This window comes from Rutilus rutilus, assembly GCF_951802725.1.
Source record: "Rutilus rutilus genome assembly, chromosome: 11".
Lineage (NCBI taxonomy): Eukaryota > Metazoa > Chordata > Actinopteri > Cypriniformes > Leuciscidae > Rutilus > Rutilus rutilus.
In genome coordinates this window covers 2043502-2052751 of record NC_140216.1, presented here as the reverse complement: position 1 = coordinate 2052751, position 9250 = coordinate 2043502, and the positions used below count along the sequence as shown (strand labels likewise).

At 36.1% G+C, this 9250-nt stretch overlaps 1 protein-coding gene across 1 annotated transcript in view; it reads left to right on the top strand.

Moving 5' to 3' along the window:
* The first annotated feature begins 4813 nt into the window (after window positions 1–4813).
* Window positions 4814–9250, top strand: part of med30 (mediator complex subunit 30) — a 33988-nt gene continuing 29551 nt past the window's right edge. The window contains exons 1-3 of the mRNA XM_084423373.1: window positions 4814–4887; window positions 5199–5413; window positions 6081–6239. Of these exons, the coding sequence (XP_084279499.1) occupies window positions 5261–5413; window positions 6081–6239 (312 nt within the window). The 5' untranslated portion in view covers window positions 4814–4887; window positions 5199–5260. The remainder of the gene's footprint in view (window positions 4888–5198; window positions 5414–6080; window positions 6240–9250) is intronic.

Below are 9250 nucleotides of genomic sequence, written 5' to 3'. Positions count from 1 at the left end.
TGAGGCCACGAGATACACTATCTTGAGGCCACGAGTTACTATCTTGAGGCCACGAGTTACTATCTTGAGGCCACGAGATACTATCTTGAGGCCACGAGTTACTATCTTGAGGCCACGAGTTAGTATCTTGAGGCCACGAGTTAGTATCTTGAGGCCACGAGTTACTATCTTGAGGCCACGAGTTACTATCTTGAGGCCACGAGTTACTATCTTGAGGCCACGAGATACTATCTTGAGGCCACGAGTTACTATCTTGAGGCCACGAGTTACTATCTTGAGGCCACAAGATAGTTATAATAATTTTTTTTTGCCAAAGTGGGACTAGGGGGGCTCCGTAGTACATTTTCATTTTTGGGCAAACTATCCCTTTCAAGGTTTAGTGCACCCAAAAAAATGTACAAATTGTCATTACTCACCCTCGTGTCGACCCAAACTCGTAAGAATTTCGTTCATCTTCGAAACAAAAATGAAGATATTTTAAATGAAATCTGAGAGATTTCTGTCGCTCCATCGACAGTCTACGCAACTACCACTTTGATGCTTCAAAAAGTTCATAAAGAGATCATAAAACTAATCCATATGAATCAAGCGGTCCAAATTTGACTTGATGAACAGATTTAATTTAGGCCTTTATTCACATATAAACATTGATCAGTGAACAAACAGAAAATGTAAAATGACTTGACATGTGCCAAAGGAAACCCACTGAGCCATGCAGGTAAGAAGGTACTTTAGCAATGAAAATCATTTGAGATGGACACATTATTTTAGTCATTTTCCTGCATGTTAATCTTTCTTCATCTGTAAACAGCACTATTGTGATGCTGTAATGTACTGTACTCCTTCAACCATCCCTTAATTAAAGGGATAATTACTCCAACCAACAGTGTGTTCATCTTATTGTTGATCTTAGAAATTGTTTATTTACCAACGCTATTATTTCTGTAATGCTAAGAGGACTTTCATTTCTTCGATCACTGTTTTTTTTGTTGTTCTCATTTCCTATTTTTTGTTTAGAAATCAATCTTGATTTTTTTTTTTTTACTCCTCAAGCAAAGTTCGAAAATTCACATTAATTAAGGACTTTTTACATTTAAAAACACACATTTTCAAATTCCAAAGCTCGTAGTCAGACTGACTTACGACAGGTGAGATGTTGCCAATACTTCCCTTCATAAATGTACAGTACACTATTATTTAAAAATAAAAATAATACTGTAATTCACCAAAAGTGAATTCTACTGTAATTCACTGTAATGTAATACAGTACTGTAATACTGTAATTCACTTCCACCTTTGTGTCATCACCTCATTAACTCTGCCTTTATTAACCCTGTGTTTTCAGTCATTCTTTGCAAAGTCTTGTTTGTTTCACACTGCAATTCTGAGCACTTTTCTGGTTTCCCGTGTTTATGGTTTTGACTCTTTTGCCTGGTTATTTGATCACCCGCTCTGCCTGTCGCCTATCTGGAAGGTTTGCCTGTGTTTTTTGACCTACTGCATGTTTAATGGATTGCGATTCTGGATTACCCTGGTAAACGACTGCATTTGGATCCTCAACCCAAGTCTCGGATCAGTTACGTAACTCAGTGAACAAAACCTATTTTCCAGTGATAGTCCAAGGCAAGCATACATGGTACCATCTTAGGCTCTGTTCAAAAGCAGGGCCATCCCATGGAGTAGGCAAATATTAGGGGAGCCCAAATGAGTGAAGTAAAAAAAAAAAAAAAAAATTCTGATCCAGATAGAGCAGTAGTCCGATATAGATATGAAACAGTATCACAAACAGTCTTTTCAACCACATAGGATAGCCTAATTATTAATTTGTTACAATAATTTAAACTTATTACAGAAGTACTGGGATAAAAGTTTATAGTTTGGATATAAACACTGATGTCTATAGATTAAATCATCTTTTGATAGTAACTCGACGCTTCAAATAAAGATTGTTTTAATTACATTATTACACCAGTAGGTGGCGACAAGTGACTGTTAAAAAATTAATTTGTCATTGAATCATTCGTTCAAAAACACTCGATCCATCTAATAATGAAACAAGTGAAGTCTTTATGTGTGAGTCATCCTTCAAACCATATTTAAAAAAATATATATATTTTTTTTTTAAATAGATTGCAGCAATCAACCTTCAGTCAGAACTGTTAGTAAATTGTATGTTATTTTGTTTAACTATTCAGAATCGTGATTCCTATTTAGAAACACACACACACACACACACAAAATGATTCGTATCCAGAATCGTGCAGCACTAGTGTGAGTTTATGAACTTTATGATTATGTTTATGAATCAGTGGAATTGTCTGCGATGGAAGATTTGCATGTAAAATCTCGCCTAGGGCTGCAAATGCGTGAGACCCGCCCGGTTTAAAAGCAAACCGAAATATACCAGTAAAAAGGTAAACACATTAATTCTTGTATTGCTTGTAAATATTTAAGCGCTTCCTCTTAATTTAATATACTTACGCAAACAATGTTGATTTTGTACTTGACTTCTTTCCATCCACAGAGTATGAACAGTATACAGTATGTAAAATAAACTACTAATGTTTACCAAGTCCCTTTTCCCACGTAAATTGAATCGTGTCCTGAAATATTGTCTACAAGCTATTTTTCAAGTAAATATTAGAATTTCTTGTCATTCTGAAAATGTGTGGCTGCTTCTTTTGAGTCCTTAAGGTCACTGGAAACATCAGCAGGGTCAAACAAATGTTTGCTCTGACGTGGCAAGAAGAAACTACACATGAATTTCCCAGGTTGATTCCATGACAAATAATGAAAAGCAAAAGAGAGTTAATGTAATTAACCATAGCAAAAGTACATTTCTTAAGTTAAATTTTCAACTCTGTTTTTTGTTGTTGTGTTTATTTAAAATGAAAGAACTCTGATAATATTTTAATCTTATGTTATTTAACTTAATATAGTTCTTTAATGCTGATCTAACAGAAGACACTCGCCGGGTTTAAATGTAGTCACACTGCGTTACAATGAGCCCCTATTAGAATTATGATATTCTATTCTAGACTTTTATGAATTCTATTGAGAAACCATGAGAAAAAGAGTGAGAGTAAATGTTCAGAAATTATTAATTATTATTATGGTTTGAACTATGCTGTATAGCTTTGTTTTGTGGTGTGTTTTTGTCAAATAAAAAAATTACTTTATTTTCATTATTAAAAAATGCCATTATTTCATATGAAAAAGGTAATAATTGTATTTTATTGACAAAATATTTTAGTTTGTAACATTTTACTCTGTCATATGGTCATGTTTGTGCTCCACCTATGGGGCATGTTGTCACTATTCACTTCCATTCTTTCAGGGTAAATCAAGAAAAACACTGTATTAATAAAACAAAACCACATAATTGTACTAGATGTGGGAAATTAATGTGGGAAATAATGAATAATCTGAATTTACACAAATTGAGAAAGTCAAAAAGTGTTAGGTTGTGCCCCGCTCTCATCTAGTCCACCACTGTCTAGAAAACATTCAACAGTTTGATAAGTATTGGCTTCTTTCCCATCATTCTATACAGTATTTAATGCAATTACATCAGAAGTAACTGTTACAGAAAGATTAAGAGTAATCCCTTACTTTACTTTTTCAAGGGAAAAGTATTTAGTTTACTTAGCAATTAATTGCACCCAACACTGCAAGTCAGTCTAATATGATTGTACTACAGCAACTGGAATGTGAAAATAACATTTAGGTGAATTCCTGCTTTTTCCAGCTAAAACCATTGAGTACTGTATACGCATATAAAGTAAGATATTGGCAAAAGCACATAGTAATTCAGTCTGTCCACCAGCCATTTATGTGTAAAAATCAATCATTCATGTTTTTGCACTGTGGTCCATTATCAGACATAACTTTTGATTTGAATTATATATTTGTAAATGCTGAAATTAACGTTAACTAAGATTAATGCATGCTTTAGAAGTATTTTTCATTGTAGTTCATGTGAACCAATCCATCTTAATTCCATTGTTGGATGTTTTATTCAAAGGAAAGGAGAATTGCTGTCGCTCTCTCTCTAGTTTTCATTCTCTTTTAAGTGAAAACTGAATCTCTTTGTACCTCCAGCTCCTAATCCTAATCCTTTTATAGTCCACTGGACGAGTACAGAAAATCAAGCCAAGCTAATAATCAGAATATATACAGAGAAAAGCCTTTTTGAAGCGGGAGTTCCACACACACACACACACACACACACACACACACACACACACACACACACACACACACACACACACCGAATAAGACGAGTAAACAGCAGACTGTTGAGTTTAAGTGCATATTCTCCTCTGAGAGGAACAAGATCAAGACCTGCGTCTCTGAGAGCCACAAATTACTTTAAATTATATTGAATCATCTTCTTTGATATTGAAAGGAAATATGGGATTATTAGACAGAGCAGGTCTACAAAACTCAAGTGAAATCAATGATCACAGAGTCTGAAGTTAAAAGGTCTTCCTGCTTCTTTTTCAATTGATGAATGTCTGTCTTTGTGTTTGTCATGAATCAATGATTTGAGTTCCAACTTGCTCTTTTAATCGCTAATATAATGCAATTATACAGCCCTAAATGCAACCGTTTCTCTTGTTCATTTAATCCATATCTTATCGCAGGACTGCACAGAGCAGCTGACAGTCTTCAACATTTATGAACGTGCCATGGCATGATCTCCGAAATAAATAATTTCATAATGTAGGCTATCACAAATTTGATTGAACACTAGATGGCGCCTCGCCTTCAGCTTTGCGTATGTAAGAGTACACGGTGACTTCTCGTGAAATCTCGCGATGGCTGACTGACAGACGAGATCACAGCACGGAAAAAAATGACGTCTTGTCAACAACACTAACAAAGGTATTTAAACGCTCCAAATGTTGCATATGTTCAGACGAATGACATTTTCTGTGTTTACATCACATATATGTTATGTCAGCTCCGTTAGACATTCAAGTTTTGATGATAGTAGCTCAATGTAAAGCTGAAGAATGTTTCCATCCAAATAATATGTGTATTATTATTATTATTATTAATATATATATATGGGATTTAGTTAGCTTTCGTAGTTTATTGTTTTATATCTACACTTATGGTTTTATTACACAATGCTTAAAAGTGTGATACATGGTGTATGGTGCAATTTTCAACTTAATATTCCCTCATAACAGACATGCCACTAAGTCTCACTGAATAGCCATCCATCCATCAGTGCCTGCATCCCTCTGTCGCCATGGCAACCCCTCCTCTGGCCCCGTTCCCCGGGCAACAGGCTCAGGCGGCTCGGGATGTGAACACAGCATCACTATGTCGGATCGGTCAGGAGACGGTGCAGGACATCGTCTTACGAACCATGGAGATCTTCCAGCTGCTGAGAAACATGCAGGTGAGTTCGTCCATCCACAGATGAAGACTGATCTAGGGCTGCACGATGTATCGCAATTTCCATGTAAATCGCACTTAAATCGAGTTGGCTTATCGCGATTTTGAAATCGCAAAGGCTGTGAATATTTGTTATGCATTGATGTTCGGCTCTGTAAACGCTGCTCACTCTGAAAGCACTGAGTTTGAGTCACTTATCGCGCCACACATCTTTCCAAACATGAGAAGCATTTATGAACCTCTTGTCCAACAAAAGACAACATTTAATAACATGCTTTTACTCCAAACTCACTTCATAACGACAGTTGAGCTCCTCCTTCTGTGAGATGATGTGCTTCTGACACAGAATAAGGCAGTCGTGTGTTTATTAGTCATGTTTAATCAATCAAAGCGTTTCAATCTTCTGTTTATTCAGATACAGCGATAGGGATTTCCTGGAATGATGTGTGTTATTGTTCTTCTGTGTGTGTGAGACGCCCTCTGGTGTTCAGAGGGATATGTGATGTGTGTTTGTGTGTGTGAGACGCCCTCTGGTGTTCAGATGGAGCATTTACTACCGATCAGCCGCTGCACTGACAAACTGCGCATAAAATAATCGCAGCCTTTGCCAAATCGTGTGCGGTTTCGTTCCCGTTCTCCACATGTCTGACTCCCTCTGTCTCCTCGCTCAGCTGCCCAACGGAGTCAGCTATCATCCCAACACTCATCAGGACCGGTTGGGGAAACTGCAGGAGCACCTGCGGATGCTCTCCGTGCTTTTCCGCAAACTCCGTCTCGTCTATGATAAATGCAATGAGAACTGCGCTGGTCTGGAGCCCATTCCTCCTGAGGTGAGATCACACTCTCTCTAGACTCTCCAGTTGTCATTACATTGAGTCATTCTGTTGATCTTTGTTATATTTAAAGGTGCAGTGTGTAAATTTGTAGCGGCATCTAGTGGTGAGGTTGCGAATTGCACCCAACAGGCCGACAGGAAGTGATGTCGTCGTCTGAGACAGCAGAGAGTAGCCAGTTAAGCAATGAGGTTTCTTTACAAAGATAAATTAAGAAATTAGGTTTACTTAATTATTCAGTAAAACGATGTAATTGCGAATATTATTGTTACTGATTCATCATTGTGTCAGTGTTTTATTCGCTGACTTTAGCTCGCTTCTTATCACGAAGAACAACATAGTGACGACAGCGTTTGTCCGTTCAGGGCCACCGTAGAAACATGTCGATGTAAGGAGACCGGCGGTGTGTGTAGATAGAAATGGCTCATTCTTAGGTAATAAAAACGTAACGGTTCATTATGTAAGGTCTTTAAACACCACTGAAAACATAGTTATGTTTATGATATTGCATTTCTGTCAACAGATCCTCCTAAATATTACACACTGCACCTTTAATGCTATTTTAAAGGAGCACTAAGCATTTTTGTTTATGTGGCAAATACAGCAGTGGTCTTGGATTTAAACTGATATTCAGGAACTCAAATGAACATCAAATGCAATAAAAAAATGTCCAGTTGGCTGGTAACGTTTATTTTTGAGTGGTTTCGGGTCTGAGATTGAGATTGGCTCTGGTGTCCCTCAGGGTTCGATTCTGGGCCCCTTACTGTTTAGCATTTATGTATTTCCTCTTGGATTGCTCTTTAGATCACTCAGGCTTAATTATCTTGGAACTGATCTTTGTTATATCTAATGCCATTTAAAATGAGCATTAAAGGGTTGGTTCACCCAAAAATCCCTTAATTTACTCACCCTCAAGCCATCCTCGGTCTATATGACTTTCTACTTTCATTCGAACACAATCGGAATTATATTAAAATCTATCCTGGCTCTTCCCAGCTTTATAATGGGAGTGAATGGTACAAAGAAGCACATCCATCCATCATTACAGTAATCCATATGGCTCCAGGGGGTTAATAAAGGCCTTCTGAAGCGAGAGAAAAATATCCATATTTATAACTTTATAAACTATAATCACTGGCTTCTGGTAATGGCCGTGACCTCTGACCCGACGCATGACGTATTGACGAACAGGGAAGCACAGAGGACAGAGCAAAACAAAACACCGGTCATGAATTCGAAGTCTAAAACGAGAATTTTTAAAGAGAAATGTGTACTCCTATATCCTGCGTCATGTGTCGGGTCAGAGGTCACTCTTCTGCTGGATCTAGACTCGTGTACGGCTGTTACCGGAAGCCAGTGATTATAGTTTATAAAGCCATTAGGCCACGACTGCCCTGAAAATGTTGAGAATCACTGGCCTGTATAGAATAAAACCGCTTTTTATAGGCCACTGACATGATTGAAGCGTCTCCTGTGTGAGTGTGCATCATTTTAAATACATTTTTCAGACGTACAGTACCAGTCAAAAGTTTGGAAACACTACTATTTTTAATGCTTTTGCAAGAAGTCTCTTATGCTCATCAAGCCTGCAGTTAAAACCAAAAAAAAAAACAGTAATATTATGAAATATTATTACAATTTAAAATAATGGTTCTCTTTTTTAATATACTTTAAAATGTAATTTATTTTTGTGATGCAAAGCTGAATTTTCATCAGCAAGTACTCCAGTCTTTGGTGTCTTATGATCCTTCAGAAATCATTCTAATATGATGATTTGATACTCAGTTATTATCAATGATGGAAACAGTTGTGCTGTTTAATATATTTTTTTGGAATACTTTTTTCAGGATTCATTGAGTAAAACGTTAACAGCATTTATTCATAAAAACAGCATTTATTCAAAATAAAAACATTTCTAACAATATAAATCGTTACCATCACCTTTTATCAATTTAACGCATTCTTGTTGAATTAAATAGTTAAAGAAAAAAAAATAGTTATTGTTCCCAAACTTTTGAACGGTAGTGTATATTGTTACAAAAGATTTCTATTCTAAATAAATACAGTTCTTTTTAACTTTTTATTCATCAAATAATCCTGAAAAAAGTATCTCAGGTTATAAAAAAAATATTAAGCAGCACAACTGTTTCCAACATTGATCATAAATCAGCATATTAGAATGATTTCTGAAGGATCATAAGACACCAAAGACTGGAGTACTTGCTGATGAAAATTCAGCTTTGCATCACAAAAATAAATTACATTTTAAAGTATATTAAAAAAGAGAACCATTATTTTAAATTGTAATAATATTTCATAATATTACTGTTTCTTTTTTTTCTTCTTTTTTTTTTAACTGCAGGCTTGATGAGCACAAGAGACTTCTTTCAAAAGCATTAAAAATAGTAGTGTTTCCAAACTTTTGACTGGTACTGTATAAATTATAATATGAGGGGTTGATAAAGTGGCGTTAGAGTGAATATTTAGTTCAGTAGATCTTGTACACCAGGTAATTCTTTCCATTCATAACATTATTTGTGCCTGCAAACGTTTTAATTCGTGCACCTTTTGAGCACTAGCTTTCAATTTCTAGTTGAGGAAACATCCTGCAAACTTGATTGAGTCCAACTGAGATTCCCACTGACTCAGTTTGCTCACTGACGTCAGGTCTGGCTTTACAAGAGCATGTTTTTCTGATCTTCTCGAGTGCTGGTTTAATGACTTCTATGACAGAAACATCTGGAATATAAAATAACATTAAAATCAGGAAGAAAAGATGTATAGTAGTGGCCAATAGTGATGTCTGGCCTAGGAAAATGTACATTTCAAACCCTTTATTCAAATATTATAACAAAAATTTGTTTTGTAAGCATATTGCATAGTAGTGCTTGGAGTCGATTGTTTTATTTGTGATAATAACGCAATTAAACATGCCAAACTGTGCCAGGCTCTCATGCAAAGAAATTATGAACACATGCAAAAACAGGAGAGAACCAACAAAATATTAA